This window comes from Pecten maximus, chromosome 11 (genome assembly GCF_902652985.1).
Source record: "Pecten maximus chromosome 11, xPecMax1.1, whole genome shotgun sequence".
NCBI classification, from domain to species: Eukaryota; Metazoa; Mollusca; class Bivalvia; order Pectinida; family Pectinidae; genus Pecten; species Pecten maximus.
The window spans coordinates 10,004,582-10,025,018 of NC_047025.1; the positions used below are offsets into that span (position 1 = coordinate 10,004,582).

Genomic DNA, 20,437 nt, shown 5'->3' on the forward strand with positions numbered 1-20,437 from the left:
CAGTAATGTAAATAAAAATCAAGACAGATCCTTTAAGGAAGCATATATTCCTGATTATTTTTATCCGATATGAAAACGTCAAGCTGTCTGCAGACATTTGTTAACAAGTTCAGAATTTCGTCATAGTAATAAATTAAAAAACAAAAAATAGGGGGAGTGTCCAAGAATAATTAAACTGAGCAAAATAATATAAATAGGTGAAGATCCCGATCTAACGACGCGGCATATGATCTTCTCATGATGGCATCTGCTCTGTTGTTGTTTGCAGTACTGTTTTTAGGTACTGTAGACTCGTCTCATATAAAAACGAGAAAGAGTGGAGAGGACCAGTGGGAGGATTGTCCCGATATTGAGAATTTCTTCAGCTACGATCCAAACTCGCCATGCGGTAAGACGTTTTTGATTAACAACAAGATTTCCAAAATACGTCCTAGCATTATACAACGTGAATGTAATATGATTCATTTCTACTATAATTGATGTTAACACAGCTTATAACGTCTTGCGTTTGGTTTATATCCTGTGTTCTGTATATGTAACATATTGGGTTGGCTTTATCATTAGGACATCGTAGCACGATTGGGTGCGAAGGCACCTATATATTTTGTGAAGTTAACTCAATAGTTTCATCGGATCCATCGCCTTGTTCTGTTTGTTAGAATATTTTGTCGGATTTTAAAAGATAATAAATGGCATAAACACTTTTATAAAAGCATACACTCGCTACTGACGTGAACCGGTTTCTAGTTACCCGATACGGGTCATCTATGACGTTACGTGTTATTGTTTTAACCTATGAGATTGTGATATTTTTGTCATCGGCGGGATAACTTATATTTAGTTTGGTTTGGTTTATTTTGTTTTAACGTCCTATTAACAGCTAAGGTCATTTAAGGACGGCCTCCCGTGCGTGCGACATGCATGCGTGTGGTGAGTGCGTATGTGTGTTTTGGGAGGCTACAGTATGTTCATGTTAAATCTCCTGCCGAAGACACCCAGCAGGACACCCCACCCGGTCACATGATACTGACAACGGGCGAACAAGTCTCCTTGTGATAGGCCAGAACTTTTGCCGATTTATAGTGCTACCTCACTGACGCATACTGCCGAAGACACCCAGCAGGACACCCCACCCGGTCACATTATACTGACAACGGGCGAACCAGTCGTTTCACTCCTAATATGCTGAGCGCTAAGCAGGAGTAGCAACTACCATTATTAGCTCGTCTCTTCGAAGTTTTTCAAATGTTAAATTTTTGGTGCAAGTGTTGAAAGGTAATTTATGGTAATATGGTCCCTGTGGGGGTCAAACTAGGTATTAATACATCACTTTATAATTGTACTAGGGTGCTGATAATTGGTAATAGAGTCCCTCTTGAGTTAAACTATCCCCTCCCGGAGTTAAACTAAAAGATTTTTTGGGGAAAAATACAGAAATTTCAAATTTTTGGACTTAGAATATTTCTGCGTTAAGTTTTTGGTGCAAGTGTTGAAAGGTATTAATACACCACTTTATAATTGTACTAGGGTGCTGATATTTGGTAAAAGAGTCCCTATGTAGTTACACTATCCCTTCTTGGGGTGAAACTGAAAATAAAACAATGTGAAAATGCTCACAATTGACAATTTATACCGGTCCACAGTTTTCAAGGGAGACAACTCTCATTAGGATAATATTTTGTCAAAACATTGAAGAAATATGTCCAAACGCAATTAGATTTGTTTTTAATATATTCATTTAATCTACAACAGCATAGCTTGTCTCCCAAATGTTTGTCAATAAATAATTTATATATATATAAATTGGTATGGTTTTGAAAATTGCATGAATTCACAAAACATAATCTCATCAAGTAAACAATATAAATATTATTAATGCAATTTGCGAAACCATTCCAATTAATATATTTTAATTATTTATTGACAAACATTTGCGAGACGAGCTATACTGTTCTCCAACAGCTCTTGTGAACAGCTCTTGTTAAAGACTCTGGTATGTCTCGGCCTGCACTGTGTACACAGTGGTGACCGTAATATATACTACGATCATCAAAGATGGATGCAGGCGAAATCGATGAGTTTCGGTTTTTCACCGAATTTGCTAGTTTATGATAACATTGAAAGTTTCTTAGGCGAGCCGTAGGAAGATTTTAACATGCTGTTTCGAAATATCATATAATATATTCTTGACAATAACCCATTTTAACGTAAGAAGCGTTAATGATGATTTAGCTTCAATCTCTGAATGGGCTGATAAATGGCAAATTCTCTTCATTCCTAATAAAACAATATCTATGAATTTCAGTCGTAGGTTGGACATTGACCATCCATTTTTTTAACAATAATTCAATTGTACAAAATGAAAATCACAATAACTAAGGTCTAACTTTTAATAGTAAAGGTACGTGGGCGGATCATATTTCAAATATTTATCATAAATCTAACTCTAGACTAAATTTAGTTCGTGTTCTAAAAAAAATAGTTGATAGGAAAACATTAAAAACTTTATATACTTCATAAATACGACCAGTTTTAGAATACTCTGATGTTGTGTGGGACAACTGTTGTCAAACTGAATCTGACCTTCTTGAATGTGTCCAACTTGAAGCTACATTATGTATGCGCATTATAACGGGTCTCAGAAGAGGTACTTCTCATCACATTCTATACACTGAAACGCTTTAAGTACAAGAAGACGTAACCGTAAACTAATGCTAATGTTTAAAATTATTAATAATTACACTCCATCATATCTTTTCAATATAATACAACCATTTCTAAATGTAAACAATATATATACCTTCAGAAAAAACAGTCTTTAATATACCTGAATCACGAACCAATATCTATATGAAAAGCTTCTTTCCTGCAACTATGACTATGTAGTATGCACTTGATAGTTCCCTAAGGGACTCTGTCTCGATTTCTTCTTTTAAACGTAAACTAAAAGCAACTATTTATATAACTGTATCTGAATTTTTTTATTGATTCCGTTCCGAGAAAACAATTATTTTATGCCAGCTTGGAAATTTTAAGTGATCTTAATTATGAGAGATTCCAAGATCGCTTGATTGATAATGCTTCCTGTCCATGTGGTGCTCCTAGAGAGGATATAGTGCATTTTTTTCTTTCAATGTTCTTTATATTCCAATTCAAGACATCATATTCCATCTATTTATAATTTGTTAGGTTATGTAAATCTTCAGTTTAGTATCTGGTATCCTCAATGTACCTGAACATTTAAATAATTCTATTCTTTATCATGTTAATCTATATATTAAATCTTCAAAGCGTTTTTCTATGTATACATGATAAACTACATGTAGTCAAAATAAAGCAGCAAGTTTCTTATCCTTAAAACTGTAGCATTATAATATTCAAGTACGAATGTGTGAGTGAGTTATTAGTGTTTACATATATATGTATATTACATACCAGTTTTCATTTTTGGGTCTGGCATGGATATGTTATGTTTCCACTGAACTATTGACCAATTCTATTTTGGGGAATTATTCCATTGAAATTATTTCTATTTTTGATATAACTAATGCTATACTATCGTCTACTTATAAATTAGTAACCGATATTGCTTTTTTTAGCAATATATATTATTAATTTAGTATTTAAATATGGAACATAGCATCTGTCTGCCAGGTCTAACCGGAATATCTTCAGAAGACTTATATAGGCTTAGCATGTTGTCTCATTCTTTCGACAATACTGTATATTATGTGTATTGTTAATGAAATATTTTGAAATTTAAATTTAAAATGTGTTGAAACTATACGTGATTGCACCATTTGGTTTGGTTTACTTAGTTTAACGTCCTATTAACAGCTAAGGTCATTTAAGGACGGCCTCCCGTGTGTGCGACATGCATGCGTGTGGTGAGTGCGTATGTGTGTTTTGGGAGGCTGCGGTATGTTCGTGTTAAGTCTCCTTGTGATAGGCTGGAACTTTTGCCGATTTATAGTGCTACCTATCTGAAGCATACTGCCGAAGACGCCCAGCATCAATGTTTTTTCACGCCCATTTCACTAACCTTTTCTGCCCTAATGACCTTAACAGTGTTGATTGGTCGAATGTAATAAGTAAATACTGTGATTATGTAAAATACTTTCCAGGGCCCCAACACTGGCATAAACGATACCCATTATGTGGAGCCGACAAACAAAGTCCAATCAATATCGACACTGACAAAACTAGTCGTGAAAACGACGGACGAGTCCACTACAAACATGCTGGAAAAGTTGAAGGAATATTTGAAAATAACGGTATTTTTGTTTTATTTAAATTCATACCTTGTAAATCATTACCACATTTTCAACGGAGGAAAGTTTTGATGTAAATAAATACCTGAAAACTAGGTTATATATTTAAAAAAGAAATTCTAATGGGGAAAATTATTTTCATATTTTTTCTAAATTCAAACATAATAAATGAAGTTGAATTGAAGACAATTATATCATATTCTTTTTCTTTTCTTTCTTGAACAAAATATATTTCGTCGTTTAAAAAACATACTAACGACTTTAACTGAAAAAGACGATATGCATGCTTAGTGTGAATGTAAAAACTAGCAGTCGGAAACAATTTAGAACGAATTAACTACTCTCATATCTTAATATCTTAAAGGTCGCGCGCCTAACTTCGTTGTTAAAGAAGATCACTTGAGAAATATACTAATTATGGATGAAGACGAAGACAATGATAACGGGGACGATAACGGGGACGATAACAGATATGTTTTTAGAGAACTGCACTTCCACATCGGAGCAAAAGGGTCTTCCTATGGATCAGAACATACTGTTAACAATAAAGGATATAAAGGGGAGGTAAGTCAAGTATATTACTTTTTTTAAAGATTGAATATGAACAGTTTACAGTTACTGTCGTGTAACACTGTAGCATTAGACAAATTTATCAGTCAATGATACATGCTATTAACTTACCAAACATCGAGGAACTGATCGACTTAACACTAAATCCACAGATGAACAAGAGGCCCAGAGGGCCTGTATCGCCCACCTGGTTTATTTAAGCAAACATAAAAATAATGTTCATGTTATATTTGTTAATGTCTAACAATGCTACATTGCATATGTATGATTATGTGGTGAATATCTCAACTGCTTCAAAGATATAACCTAGAAACGAAGTCAAGACTCAGCATGATTGTGTATAACGAAACCTATTAAATCCCTTGGGGGTGGGGAAATACTTTGGTTTATTTTGTTTAACGTCCTAATAACATCCAAGGTCATTTAAGGACGGCCTCCCGTGCGTGCGACATGTATGCGTGTGGTGAGTGCGTATGTGTGTTTTGGGAGGCTGCGGTATGTTCGTGTTAAGTCTCCTTGTGATAGGCCGGAACTTTTGCCGATTTAAAGTGCTATATCACTGAAGCATACTGCCGAAGACACCTAGCAGCACACCCCACCCGGTCACATTATACTGACAACGGGCCAACCAGTCGTCCCACTCCAAATATGCTGAGCGCTAAGCAGGAGTAGCAACTACCATTTTTAAAGACTCTGGTATGTCTCGGGCTAGGGGACAGAACCCAAAGCCTTCCTCACAGCGTTGAACGCTCAACTAAAGGCCAAAAGTGAGGCATTGTCAAGGGAGACATTAGGAAGAAGAAAGTTGTTAAGAAAGAAGAGAAAAGATAAGATCCCAAGTTTAGTCGCCTCTTACGATCATGCAATGGGGGCAGCAGGTACAATTCTTACGCCCTACCTGCAGGGAAAATACCCATGGGCTTATTTTTTTACATCAGGACTGTGTTCATCTCTTGATCTGACTTGTTTCAAAAGTCCTTTATACCAATATAGTCAAACTGATCCCTTTTGCCCCGCCCTTGAGACCCCAGGGGGGATCAGCCCATCATATGTATAAATTTGAATCCCAACCACCTAGGGATGTTACTGCTGAACAAGTACTAATGGTAACGGCGGTCGTTACTATAATGTCCCCCAAACTACTCCAACAGTTGTAAATTATGTTACCATGGCAACACAGGTTTTCGAAAGTGGTACCATTGTGTTTGCCTTCCCTCAAAACCCCTATATACCAATTCTCAACGAAATCGAACAATATCTAAATTTCAACCAATCAGAAAACTCCATTTCGTTACCATGGCAACGGACGGTTTCGTATGTTGTACCTTTGTGTTCGGCTTCCCTCAATACCCCAATTTTCACCGAAATTGAACGATATCTAAATTTCGACCAATCACATGCCACAAAATGGCGGCCATTTTGAATTTCGTTACGAGACAAGCGCATTGCACACCTTCTACCCCCCACAAATACTCATGTGCAGTTTCATAAGCATCCTTAGTCTTAGTAGTTTAGGAGGAAATCTCCGGACAAGTTCACAACGGAAAGATAGAAGAAAGCGGAAGAATAATTAAATAAGTATTTATATAATAATCCGAATTTTTATGTTTATGACCGTAGCGACTGAACAACAACTATTCTGAATACATAATGACAAACTGAGATGATCTGACCACACGGGAACATTGTACAATGTTTACTTGCCGAAATATACGCAATTTAATTCCAATCCAAACTGCCTCACAGCTTCTGGTCGCCATCTTTGTTCAAATCAAAGCATCTGTGCGTTTGAAAGAGTCAGTACTGCAAAGCTTCTAAACGATCTTGTGATGCAAATTTTAAGATTATAATGGAAACGAAATATGAATCTTAAAATAATTTGATTTCAATTACTTATGCTTTAGGTTAGCGAATCGTAGTAATTATTTACGATGAAACTTTAATGTTGCACTCATTACAGATCACAATGTTTTTATTTAGACATTTTTTATTTCTTTCACTTCATTTCATTTTAAGAGTTGTTCATTTCAGAATATTTTATTGAAGATGTCAATTCAAAGGGAATTGGGCAACAGGCAATGCCTATATTAGCCCTCTCCCGATATTTACATTGATAACAGTACAATACATAAAATCCACAACTAGAAAATATATGTAGTAAAGCAAAGATAATAGTGATTAAACAGACAATTTCGGAGAGTCTCGCAAGTTGAATATAAATAAATCATGAAGCGTATGTTAGACATGTCAAAATGCCTCTTAGATTAATATTTTTTCACATCTTAATTAATAAATCTAAAATCAACTCAATTAATTATAATTAGTTATTAATATCTTATATAAAGCGTTTGGTATCTCTAATGTATTCCTGTACGATCTTCAATAACATATCATTTGAATTAAAAACATGACTATTACATCCATAGAGGAAAGTTTCGATAGAAAGAGGAATGTTAACGTCTAATACAGCAATGGAGTTACTTAGGCAAATTCTTTTATTAGTATAGAGAGGACAATAAAGAAAATAGTGATAGTAATCTTCAATCGGAAAACAACACCGGCATTTTAAGTGTTAATTTAGATTTCCCAATAAATTTGCGGGAAATGAATTTGATGACGTAACCGGAAGTCCACTTGCTATTAGAACGTGAACCGGAAAACATGACGATAATAAAAAGAGAAGATCATTGAACATTACCGGATTATTTTCGCAATTTTTGAAACACCAATGTGCTAACATACAACAGAAGGTAACACTGATTTAGTTCACGGCTGTCATATCAAGTAAAACGAACAAGTGTGTCTCGGCTAGGGGACAGAACCCGAAGCCTCCCTCACAGGAGCGAACGCTCAACTAAAGGCCAAAAGTGAGGCATTGTCAAGGGAGACATTAAGAAGAAGAAAGTTGTTAAGAAAGAAAAGATAATATCCCAAATTTAGCCGCCTCTTACGATCATGCAATGTACAATTCTTACGCCATACCTGCAGAGAAGAAGTCGTTAATATCTTAAATATTGCCAAAAGAACCACTTTTGGCTCCGCCCCGCAGGCCCCTGGGGGTCAGCCCAATCATTCGCATAAACTTGAATCCCAGCTACCTACAGATGTTACCACTGAAATATTAATGTTATGCATTGCTTAGGTCCAGAGAAACGGACCCCTTTTGGCCCCACCCCTAAGGCCCCTGGCGGGTCAGCCCCATCATATGTATAAATTTAAATCCCAGCTACCTTGGGATGCTACCACTGAAATATCAATGTCATACATTGCTTAGGTCCAGAGAAGAAGTCGTTTATATCAATATTGCCAAATGGACATCTTTCGGCCCCGCCCTCAGGCCCCTGGGAGGTCAGTCCCATCATATGTATAAATTTGAATCCCACCCACCTAGGGATGCTTCCTACCAAATTTGGTTGAATTCTGATCAGCGGTTCAGAAGAAGAAGTCAATTGTGTTGACGGACGGACGGACGCCTGACGCCACGGACCTTCGGACCAGGTGAGCTAATAAAACCTTGCACTAAGGTATCTGACGAATATCGGAAGCTCCATAAATTGTTGTAATATCAGTTGGGATATGGGAAGCTCATCCATTAAGCACTGTGATACCAGGTGGATATGAAAAGATCATCCATAAACCAATGTGATATCAGACGGATAAGGGAAGCTCATCCGTAAACCACTGTGATATATGAAAATGGTAAGCTCATCCATAAACCACTAAGATATCAGATGGATAAGGGAAGTTCAACCATAAACCACTGTGATATGAGATGGATATGGAAAGACAATCAATAAACCACTGTGATATCAAGGATATGGAAAGACAACCATAAATCACCATGATATCAGATGAATACGTCACACCTTTAATACTTAAATTAATATGCAAACATTTCAAAATAGATACACGTGGTACACAAGAAACTGCAGAGTGACGAAAATGACAACGACAACGGAGACGATGATCAACAGGAAATTCTTGTTTTAGGAAGGTTCTTCAATGTAAGTAACTCCTTCTGCCAACTACCACTTCAATTATTTAACGTTTTGGCATCAGTAGTAGTAGTGGTCTTGTTGATAGTACTATTGTAATTATTGACAGGTACTAAGAATCAGTTTTCTATACGAACATTGTAACCATTATATGAATGCGATTTACTGTTATAAGGTCAGGGTACCCAAATTGTGACAGTACCCAGAATGTGACACTTTTCAATAAAATGGTTCTAATTGTCGCGAGAAAGAATTCCGCAAAAATAAACGTCTGTGACGTCATTTACGGTGTTGTTGACGTTATTTTTCCAATGGCATCCAGCTGCTGACTCACCTGGTATCCTGGTTAGCTGCTTTCAAAATGGGTAAGTAAGGTGACGTTTTGGCTTCCTATACATAACCGTCCCTGCGACAGTACGTTTTCAACATAAAAAACATTACCGATACCATTGAAAATTGATAAGGAAAGAAAATCGAATCCATAAAATCAAATTTCACTCAGGTTTAAATTGAGAGAAGACTAACAACAGCTGTTACGAGTCTTATTACCGCAGCTAGACCAACCAAACATTCTTCCGCCATCTTTCATAAGTTGACTGCATAGTGATCTAATGCGCATGACAGAAATGGGTGCATTCGTTTACAAAAGCAGGTGCCCTCCTAACTAATTCCGGAAACAAGTCCGTTCTGTATCAAAAGAAATACAATTTTAAATAAAAACGTCGCTGCAGACCATTACCAAAACAATACTCCGAATCTTCTGATTTATAATTATACATATTTTAATATTAAATTGTGTATTCTTTTAGAGAAACCAGGGACATATATAGACATATCTTATTGTACGTCCCTGGAGAAACCCACAATTCTGATTCAATTTTTAATACGTTTTTCTGGTATGTATAATGAATATCAAATTTTAATGACATTAAATAATAATATCAGTGTAAGCGTCATATATATATATATCAACTTTATCCCAATTTGGTGCATACGTGTAAGCTTCCAATATATATCAACCAATCTGTAGCGGACTTTGACCTGGCCATGGTCAAGGGCCATCCAAGGGAGACGACTCCAATGCGACAAAATGTAAACGATCGATGCATTAGTCATGGAAACTATATGTATAAATTCAAACATTATTTTACCCATTATTGAAACTGCTCTATAGTTGGTAAATAAGTCGCCTTCTTAACCATTCTTTTAACATTGTCTTGGTATCAATTATATCAGCAATAATTTCACAGCAATGGATCTTTGAATACTGTTAAAAAGGACTTGCCTACAAGAACAAGATGTTTTGAAGTCCTATGATAAAAACCCACCCTACATTCTTAATAAAAAAAATCAACTCCTTGTTATAGGAATGTCACAGGAAGCAAAACCATAACACACTTAGGATTGATTTTTTTTATCCAATATCATATTTAATTAAAGAATGTCCAGTTATTTTGTCATATTTAATTAAAGAATGTCCAGTTATTTTGTTTCAAGTTAAACTGGTATTCTGTTACGATAAAGTTACAAAGAAATTTGGGAAATTGATATTGATTTTAGTGACATAAATAAAGATGTATTCAAGGAAATATCATATCTTTAATGGAAACAAACAAGAGGCAATAGCTTATAAACTGTTTTCGATCATCAAGTATAAACAAAATGACAACATTCTTTAAGCCGTCAAACCCCCCTACTGAAATAGAAACAAAATTACAACAATAATACAGTTAAAATTTTATTTGAATAATTATTAGCAAACACATGTTGTTCAACAGGAAAATATAAGAAATACACACCGGATCAACTGAAACAAGCTATTAAAGATGCAAAGCCTGGGAAGTCAATTAGAAGTCTTGAGAAGCTACATAAAATAAATCGCATGACCATATCCCGTCATCAAAAAGGATTATTGAAAGGCCATCCAGTCCGGGTGTTAAGCAAAGTAGAGGAGGAGCAATTAGTGGCATATATAGTATACTGTCAGGCCAGAGCTATGCCTTTAACACGGAAAGTAATAAAATCATTTGTCAGAGGTATTGTATCCAAAAGCGGCAGACAACTGTCAGGATCAGGAAACGGTCCGTCCAATAAATGGTTTAGGTCTTTTCTATCACGGCATCCAAGACTATCGATGAAGAGTCCCCAACTTGTCGATGGTGGAAGGACAAGAATGTCAAATGAGACAGTCATGGCACAGCACTTTAAGCTGTTATCTGAAACAATAGAGAAATTGGGTATGTTTATATTTTACAAAACTCCCAATAATTTACTAGATAGAAAACAAACCAGAATGGTGACTGTTAATAAAATACAAAGTTGACACTTATGAAAATTGATATTTTTTTGTGTTCATAACAATTATAAATTCAATTTTAAATATCTTCAACAATGTCATTCATTCATTAAAATAAGGAGTCAAAAAATAAATTAAGTAAGGAACAAATTTGAGCATTTGTAATGCAATGAAACCTGTTTCATTTGAAAATACAACACATATTACATTAATTTTTGTCAATCAATCCATTTCAAGGTCTCGGAAATAAGCCAGAGTGCATATTCAATGTGGACGAGACAGGCTTTGGGAAGGGTATGTCCCTAGACAAGGTCTGTGTAGCTGACAGGAGACAGGCACAATCTCGAGTAGTTGTCACCTCAAACCACACAACAGCAAATGTATGTGTCTCTGCAGATGGACGTGTCTTACCCACCATGGTAATTTATGAAAAGTCCTTCCCAAGTGGAATGTATAGAGATGGTATGTGTCTCAGATATCATCGTTGCTGTTAAAATATGAATAAAATAAAATGATAATTTAAATAAAGACATCAATTAAATAAGACATTTCGGCACTAAGTTCTTGAAAAACTTTGGTTTAAATTACCTTGAGAATAAAACTGATGTATTAATCTAAAGCTTTAAATATAACCATCAACACTTTGTACATTTTGATGACCTAAAAGTTGCCTGAATGCAGGAATGCTCCCCTAAATATAAAGATTATAGACATGTCTAAAGGTCCCTTATAGGGTGAGCGTTGCTGAAACAAACCTTTTGTTTTCTTTCCTGAAGGAATTCCACAAAGTTGGCTTTTCGGCACGTCAGAAAATGGCTACATGGACTCGGACTTGTTCCGAAAATGGTTCCAGGAAATTTTTCTGAAGCATGTGCCTAGGTCCAGACCTATTTTACTGGTGCTTGACAACCACGAGAGTCACCTTTCGATTCCACTTATTGATATGGCTAGAGCCAACCAGATAGAGTTCTTCTGCTTGCCACCCCATACGACCCATCTCCTTCAACCGCTAGATGTTGCGCTTTTCAGGCCACTAAAAAAAGCTGTGTCTGATTTAGCAGTCAGTCTAAGCTATGTAAACAAAGAACTTATAATTGGCAAACATAGGTATGGATCAATAATGATAAGATGAATCTGGAACTATACTATAATTGCACATTAAAAATATAATCCTTGTTTTTATTCTAATCCAATTGAATTTTGAACGAAATTTAGACAGATATTATGTATATATCATGTAATTAGTTAAGGCCACATAAAGGTAGCTCCTAGGTTTTCATGCAAATTTTTCTCAAAAGCAAAGAGGGAGAGCAACATATTTAACTTAGCTTATAATACTTGTCATAATTTTGAATATCATAATCAATCAATCACCTTCTTTTTTAATTCATCAAGACTAGCTCAGGTACTTCAAGCTGCTGTGGACAAGGTCTTCAGTCCTCACAATATCAAGGCTGGATTCAGGAAATGTGGCATTTTCCCGTTCGATAAAGATGCCATCGATAAGTCACAGCTAGCGCCCAAAGATCCAGAGTTCGATCCCATCAACAACATGGGACCAGGGGGAGACAACATTTCATTACGGCAAGACCCTCTCTGCCATTCTTGTGGTCAGTTTGTCATGGGCCATCCTCTGGTGACCCAAGGCATCATACCACAGGAATTGGCAGCTGTGCTGGTCCCGATCATTGGTCCACCTAAACAAAATAGAGCAACAAGAATTATCACTGAAGCAAGAGTTATAACAGGTGAAATACAACATAAATAACAAGGGCCCAATAGACCTGAATAGCTCAACTTCAATCCAATTATACTTTTTATCAACAGACCTATCAGTAATTTGAGGAGTCCTTGAAAATATATTTTCCTAGTTATATCATGGTAAAGTTCATTTGAACATAATTTTTGGTTATTCAGAAGTCGTTAAAAGTTTTCAGCCTATTTGATCCATTTGACCTTGAATGTAGGTCAAGGTCATTCATCTAAACAAACTTCATCACAGCCTGCCACATGCCAAATATCAAGTCTCTGGGCCTCTTGGTTGTTGAGAAGATGTTTAAATGGTAAAGTTGACACCAGACAGACAGAAGGACGGACAGCCGAAGGACGCTGCACGCACATCATAAGCTCGCCTGCCCAAAGGGCAGGTGAGCTAATAACATACCATAAACAAGTTACAAAACTTTCTTAGTGAAAAACAATATATTACTTACTAGAAACTCTTAATGATAATTAAGTAGACCAAAATAGTATCCATAAAACATTGTTTCAGGAGGGAAATATTCATATTATCAAATAATTCTCAAATTCAACCACTGAATATTTTAATAAATTCCATAATTATTTTTTATCAGCTTTTGAATTCATAAACCATTAACCAGATTTGTTTTATTGAAATTCATGGGCCGATTGGTACCTCCAATAACACTAGTCTCAGTCAAGAAACTTATTGTATGTCCTCTTATATTTCCTTGTTCTTTATCTTCTTATATTTCCTTGTTATATTTCCTTGTTCTTTATCTTCTTATATTTCCTTGTTCTTTCCATTTCTGTGTTCTTTCTTAATTGATCTGTCTTTAATCCCAGGAGAACAAATCTATGAGCAGCTGAAGGAGAAAGAGGAGAAGAGGAAACCTAAACCGAATAAACAAAAACCACGGGTAAATTCTAAACAATAAACATAACAAAATATTGATCCATATCCATATTTATTTTGGGTGAGATCGGTCAATAAACTCCCATATTGTCCACTGTCCCATGCAATATTTGTTACTTATTTATCAAACTAATGAAACTAAAAATGCATATTGTCCTCTGTCCCATGCAATATTTGTTACTCATTTATCAAACTAATGAAACTAAAAATCCTCATGTGTCTGACCCCTAAGTAGTTGCTGGTTTGTACTGACTCTAGTATACGCAAATGAAGATTTCCTTTACCCACGGTTTAAAAAATACCTGTGGGATCTTTTTTCGCTAACCAAATTCTATTATTTATCCAGAGAGAAAGTAATGAATCTACAATGACAAATACTGGGAAAGATGTGGATCAGGCACCCAAGAAAAGAGTTAAAAAGGTATTAATTGAATGTATAAAGATTGAAATATTCATGTATGCATAGAAATAGCATTTTGCAAATTGTAAAAATTTAAGTTTATGCTATAACCGTTATACTTACTAACTTCTAACCTTTCCTTGACTTTCAGGGCAAGCATCATGTTGAAACAGAATTACCAAAGTTGCATGTCCCTAAAAAAAGAGTCAGAAAGGTACATGTATAAACAAAATATTATTAGTATTAATGCAACGATATCAAAGATATGATAGTAACAATATCATGCAAAAGATCAATTGTTCTTTTTTTTAAAGTCATACATATTTAATGTACTGTTATGATGAACATTAATCTTATATATTTCTTAGGAAATTATTAGTATCACTTGGCTCTACTAACACTTGAAATATCATAGAAATGCTTTAATGTGTTTTAGCCAAAAACAGTAGAACTGACAAGCAACAACATAAGTGAAGAACTTGCTGACCCAGAATTCACCTGTCCTATATGCAATATCCAAGGTCATACCAGTGATGAAGAGAGTGGGATTTTCTGGGTTGGCTGTGATAATGCAAGGTGTAGCAGGTGGTATCACCGAGAGTGTCTGACTCATGACCAGCATGCAGATGTTGACTTGAGTCTACTCACTGGCGGTACATGGCATTGTCATCTGTGCCAAAATGATGGCATTCTACATTCAGAAGATATGTCATGTACCACCCATGAAGTACTTTGCCAAGTCTGCATGCTGTCATGCACTGCGATCGAAATTCGTGATGGCATTGATTTGTTCTGGATTAACTGCAAGTGTGGGAAGTCATATCACAAGTCCTGTCTGCCTTCCTATGTTTACAGAGAGTGGGATCTGGCAAAGGAAGCCTGGCGCTGTGGACATTGTCCTGATCAAAATCTAATCTAGTTTAAAAAAAAATTATCAATGAGTATCAAAAGAACCATGTCATTGACATTCTATTTTTTGTATAATTTACCTGAATCAATTTCTTATTACTTACTAATTAACAAATGAATTTCACTTCATTAAATGTCTTTAAATTCATGACTTATTCAATGAATTGACAGATCTAAAAAATAATTCCTTATAATTGTAATTCATTTATTAATTTACAATAATCATCATAATTTTCCATATTTCATAACCATCACCAATCCATTCATGTAAAAAACCATCTCCGCGATGCATTTTTGTTTGTTCTGAAGCTATGTATACTTTATCAAAATGTTATGAAGTGTCAGTATTTATTTCATGTATTTGAGTATTTCTCCGATTCCACAAAAATTGAAAAAAAAAACAGTACATGATTCATATGCAGTTTGTTATTTGTATAAACATTTATAATGTGTAGATAAGCACTTTTTGTTTAAAATGAAATCAGAATAATCAAGAGTTATATATAATTATATCGTCACAATTTCAATATAACGATTTGCATTGATATCCGCCATATTGATTTTCGAGAAGTCGCTCTACATCATTTATAATCGCTTTAAATGTTTGTTATTTTGTTTAAATATCGTTGATTTTAGCAGGAAATGAAAAGTGCTTTCTACATTTTACATACCCGCTTCCAATTTCCGCATTTTGTGTGGATAAGACGCCTTATTTTACCACGACCGAAAGTGTCACAATTTGGGTCCTCGCACCTGCTGCAATCCGGAACCATGAGGTGATGACGTCACAGCGTGTTCGAATAAGAGCACGTGAGCGATCAATTGTAAAATCGATTATAATATTGAACTTACGATGCCTCCTTGTTAGAAAGGTTAAAAGAAAAACTGAAAGTTAAACTTTCAGAATGCATTCAACGAAAACATGTGAAAATTGTCACAATTTGGGTACCCTGACCTTAGATATCAAACCTCGACAGGAATTCTAACCTTTTGGCCCCACCCCTAATGCCCCTTAGGGGGTCAGCTCCATCATGTATAAATATGAATCCTACACACCTAGGGATGTTACTGCTGAAATATCAATGCCATACATTGCTTAGGTCCAGAGAATAAGTCGTTTATATCAATATTGCCAAATGGACATCTTTCGGCCCCGCCCTCAGGCCCCTGGGAGGTCAGTCCCATCATATGTATACATTTGAATCCCACCCACCTAGGGATGCTTCCTAGCAAATTTGGTTGAATTCTGATCAGCGGTTCAGAAGAAGAAGTCAATTGTGTTGACGGACGGACGGACGCCTGACGCCTGACGCCACGGTATGGCATAAGCTCACCTTGGTCCTTCGAACCAGGTGAGCTAATAAAAACCTTGCACTAAGGTATCTGACGAATATCGGAAGCTCCATAAATTGTTGTAATATCAGTTGGGATATGGGAAGCTCATCCATTAAGCACTGTGATACCAGGTGGATATGAAAAGATCATCCATAAACCAATGTGATATCAGACGGATAAGGGAAGCTCATCCGTAAACCACTGTGATATATGAAAATGGTAAGCTCATCCATAAACCACTAAGATATCAGATGGATAAGGGAAGTTCAACCATAAACCACTGTGATATGAGATGGATATGGAAAGACTATCAATAAACCACTGTGATATCAAGGATATGGAAAGACAACCATAAATCACCATGATATCAGATGAATACGTCACACCTTTAATACTTAAATTAATATGCAAACATTTCAAAATAGATACACATGGTACACAGGAAACTGCAGAGTGACGAAAATGACAACGACAACGGAGACGATGATCAACAGGAAATTCTTGTTTTAGGAAGGTTCTTCAATGTAAGTAACTCCTTCTGCCAACTACCACTTCAATTATTTAGAGTTTTAGCATCAGTAGTAGTAGTGGTCTTGTTGATAGTACTATTGTAATTATTGACAGGGTACTAAGAATCAGTTTTCTATACGAACATTGTAACCATTATATGAATGCGATTTACTGTTATAGATATCAAACCTCGACAGGAATTCTAACGATTATTGTTTAAAAAAAAAAGAAGTTTAATGCGAATGTGCGCTGTGTATGTTTTTTCTCTTAAATATTGTCAACTGATCTTGACGTAGTTTTTCCCTCATTCTTAACTTGATGCGCAGGTAATTGAGAATTGTTGCAGTTATGCAGATCATCTAATTTCAAGATACATTACCAACATCCCAAACTATTTGGACGAGACAGGTAAAATCAATTTCAGTCATAAATCATTGTCTTTAAATAAGGTATTGCATCCGGGTATATGTCAGTAAGACATCGATTGGGGACTAAATTAATGTTTTGGCTGAATACAAATATCTCATTTATCGATTTGAGTAAGTATTATGACGTAGCGGATTGATTTTTTTTCTTCATTAAAATATCTAGATGACAATACAAACGTCATAGATTTTTTATAATAAAGTGTTGTCCGACACCAGGTAGGTGTACCATTAAATATCTAATTTCTAGAGTTGGAGCCAGACAAAAATAAGCTACATATAACGCTTCTTATTACTTGAACGTTAATCTCCATAAAAATCAAAGACAATCAGAGTTAGTCAGGTCAGTATTCATCTACATAGACAATTCCAGGACTACGCAAGACAATAATAGACGGATTTGTAATTATGTTTAGTCTTAAACATAAACGTGAACATATGTTCTATATTAAATCCTTTGGTTTGGTTTTTTTTGTTTAACGTCCTGTTCACGGATATATTAAATCCAAATCGGCTGTTCCTTATACAGTTATTTAGATATTAACTACCAGAAAATCAATATAATTATACATATATATATATACATGTATATGTAATTCGCAACACTAATTCATGTTATAATGATCTACCAAGCAGCAAACGTTTCAGGTTTTATTGACATTTCTTTACATATGGAAATGCTTTCTGTGGGGAAAAATCTTAGTTGAAATCCAAATCGGCTGTTATTCCTTATAAAGTTATTTAGATAATAACTACCAGAAGATCAATATATGTATATACATATGTAACTCCCGAACACTAATTTATGTTATAATGATCTACCAAACGGCAAACGTTTAAGGTTTCATCGACATTTCCTTACACATGGAAATACTTTTTGTGGGGAAATATCTTAGTTTAGGAGCTGTTAAAATATGTGAAGCTTTCAATATTAACTTAAGACATTCCTTAATCTAAGGAAAGCTGATAAAACTTTGGCTGGGTGATATATTTTACAGAGGCGCATGTTGAGCCAAGCCGGATGTTACCTCGGGATGGAAAATTTTATAAATACGTTGGCTCTACGACAACCCCAATGTGTATACCCGATGTCCTGTGGATTTTGTTCAAGACTCCTACCACTGTCTGTGAGAAGGTAAGACGAATTTTCATATAACACATCTTGCCGTTACAATGTGATACTAGATTCTTTAATCTTTACCATGTATACAAACTTATTTCGGGATAATGATATTTTTAAAGTGACTTCCTTTCCCATTGTTTTCTGTTTTAAACGCATATGCCATGGTCCAAGATTAAACTTCGTCTTTTTTAATTGATATAACGTACGTGTAATGGAAAAAGAAAGTTTCTTAAACCTGAATATTACGCGAGTAATGCGATTTTTGTATATTGAATATCGATAAGTATTGATACAATAATAATAAGTTATTTGAAATGATCTGCTCTAACTCCTTCATTGGTAAAAATAAACAATGTAGATATTTTAATTCATTTATTAAACTTGAGTCATTTCCCTAGAAATCGACATATATTTCTATATGTATATCCTAGACCCTTTTAAGCCCAATTTAATTTCCTCGACTTCCCTTCCGGATCAAAACACTTTTGGTCCCCTAGCACAACTGGCGGGGCATATAAGAAAGTTTGATGCAGTTATATATCAATCAGCATTAATTGTATCACTTTTTTTTTTAATTCGCTATCAGCATAAATGGTCTTGTACAATTACTGAAAATTTCCTTGGGTGGTGGACCCTTAACTCGCTGTTACCCTGCAGGTCACGTTTGGTATGGTGATATTGTTTAATTATGATTTGGTATGGTAATATTGTGTTATGGCTTTGTATGGCGATATTTTGATTCGGTGTATAACGGTATTTTAAGAAATCAAATAACAATCATAATTTTTTCAGAATTTACAAGATTCTTATGGATTTAGAAACATGGGAAGTTGGGAATCCTCCATTAAGCAAATTTGGAAATAATCGTCCAATCCAACGCTTCGATGTAGATGATGTCAAAACCAACTTCGGAAAGAAGTGAAGAGACGAAGTATAGATTTTCACTTTTGTTCCCCGATATAAGATTTTATTTCGGGAAAGTAAAATCAATAGTCTTTGTGTTGCTAAAAATCACTATGAAGGATAATAAAATGGCGATATTGTGAACTAAAAAATATTTGTTCTTTAGATTGAGGACATTTATCGAATTTATAATTATATCTCTGTATTTGATCATTCTTGTTCAAAAGTTTTAAATCTGTCAACATCTGAATAAAGTTAGTTACAGTATAATACATATTGTTTGTTACTTCGTAATTCATTATCATGTCACTTTTTATTAGTGTAAAGGACAGAATATGTTGCATGTATCAGAGTTTCCATATCGAGTCCAAATATGATATGTTTAGCTGCCTCTATCACATCTACGGTTTAAATGAGATACTATATTTTATATCGGATTAGTTCCTATAAACAACGAAAAACAATCAAGAAAGTTGAACGACTGACTTATAAATACCAATTAGGAATTTACTTCACCTGCTTATGTTCTTATATGGTCATTGAGTGTGGGGGATCGGTCTAAAATTATCCCTATGACCTATTTTGCGATAAAATGTGCTATTTTCTCCGCAGGATAGTTTTACATGACACTTTGGTTTGGTTTATTTTGTTTAACGTCCTATTAACAGCTAAGGTCATTTAAGGACGGCCTCCCGTGCGTGCGACATGCATGCGTGTGGTGAGTGTGTATGTGTGATTTGGAAGGCTGCGGTATGTTCATGTTAAGTCTCCTTGTGATAGGCTGGAATTTTTGCCGATTTATAGTGCTACCTCACTGAAGGATACTGCCGAAGACATCCACCAGGACACCCCCACCCGTCACATTATACTGACAACGGGCGAACCAGTCGTCCCACTCCTAATATGCTGAGCGCTAGGCAGGAGCAACAACTACCATTTTTAAATACTCTGGTATGTATCGACCAGGGGCTGCCTTGCAGGTAGGGCGTAAGAATTGTACCTGCTGCCCCCATTGCATGATCGTAAGAGGCGACTAAATTTGGG

The 20,437-nt window shown here is 35.4% G+C and overlaps 2 protein-coding genes and 1 long non-coding RNA gene across 18 annotated transcripts; 2 read left to right on the top strand and 1 right to left on the bottom strand.

The window, feature by feature from the left end:
- The first annotated feature begins 233 nt into the window (after positions 1 to 233).
- Positions 234 to 19,665, top strand: LOC117337428 (carbonic anhydrase 2-like). 2 transcript variants are annotated; one of them, XM_033898411.1, is made up of 8 exons: positions 234 to 388; positions 4,125 to 4,274; positions 4,636 to 4,835; positions 8,747 to 8,845; positions 16,858 to 16,956; positions 17,269 to 17,350; positions 18,366 to 18,502; positions 19,283 to 19,665. In XM_033898411.1, exons 1-8 carry the CDS (start codon positions 238 to 240, stop codon positions 19,352 to 19,354), a joined length of 990 nt encoding a protein of 329 aa, XP_033754302.1. In that variant the 5' UTR covers positions 234 to 237; the 3' UTR covers positions 19,355 to 19,665. The 2 variants fall into 2 exon arrangements, with proteins under 2 accessions (XP_033754302.1, XP_033754303.1); XM_033898412.1 differs by lacking the exon at positions 8,747 to 8,845.
- LOC117337431 lies at positions 10,562 to 16,036 on the bottom strand. Of its 15 annotated transcripts, none has more exons than XR_004534818.1 (8): positions 15,769 to 16,036; positions 14,687 to 15,103; positions 14,312 to 14,382; positions 13,549 to 13,766; positions 12,507 to 12,829; positions 11,888 to 12,198; positions 11,340 to 11,619; positions 10,562 to 11,052 (listed from the first exon to the last, which is right to left on the bottom strand). It is a non-coding gene; the product is annotated as an uncharacterized LOC117337431 (long non-coding RNA). The 15 variants fall into 15 exon arrangements; XR_004534824.1 differs by having other exon boundaries at positions 11,888 to 12,165; positions 14,687 to 15,098; positions 15,769 to 16,034; XR_004534829.1 differs by having other exon boundaries at positions 11,888 to 12,165; positions 14,316 to 14,382; positions 14,717 to 15,103; positions 15,769 to 16,034.
- Positions 13,559 to 15,487, top strand: LOC117337430. Its single transcript, XM_033898415.1, has 4 exons — positions 13,559 to 13,792; positions 14,135 to 14,209; positions 14,340 to 14,402; positions 14,625 to 15,487. The coding sequence occupies exons 1-4, from the start codon at positions 13,586 to 13,588 to the stop codon at positions 15,105 to 15,107; spliced, it is 828 nt and encodes a 275-aa protein (XP_033754306.1). The 5' UTR covers positions 13,559 to 13,585; the 3' UTR covers positions 15,108 to 15,487.
- Positions 19,666 to 20,437: the final 772 nt, after the last annotated feature.

What these genes read in the sequence shown, in the direction of transcription:
- LOC117337430 (XM_033898415.1), top strand. Translation starts at nt 13,586, where the DNA reads ATGTCCTCTTATATTTCCTTGTTCTTTATCTTCTTATATTTCCTTGTT. An exon ending in CGAATAAACAAAAACCACGG is followed by an intron (nt 13,793 to 14,134) that starts GTAAATTCTAAA and finishes TTATTTATCCAG; the next exon opens with AGAGAAAGTAATGAATCTAC. An exon ending in CCAAGAAAAGAGTTAAAAAG is followed by an intron (nt 14,210 to 14,339) that starts GTATTAATTGAA and finishes CTTGACTTTCAG; the next exon opens with GGCAAGCATCATGTTGAAAC.
- LOC117337428 (XM_033898411.1), top strand. Translation starts at nt 238, where the DNA reads ATGATGGCATCTGCTCTGTTGTTGTTTGCAGTACTGTTTTTAGGTACT. An exon ending in TTTTAGGAAGGTTCTTCAAT is followed by an intron (nt 16,957 to 17,268) that starts GTAAGTAACTCC and finishes CTTGATGCGCAG; the next exon opens with GTAATTGAGAATTGTTGCAG. An exon ending in CTACCACTGTCTGTGAGAAG is followed by an intron (nt 18,503 to 19,282) that starts GTAAGACGAATT and finishes TAATTTTTTCAG; the next exon opens with AATTTACAAGATTCTTATGG.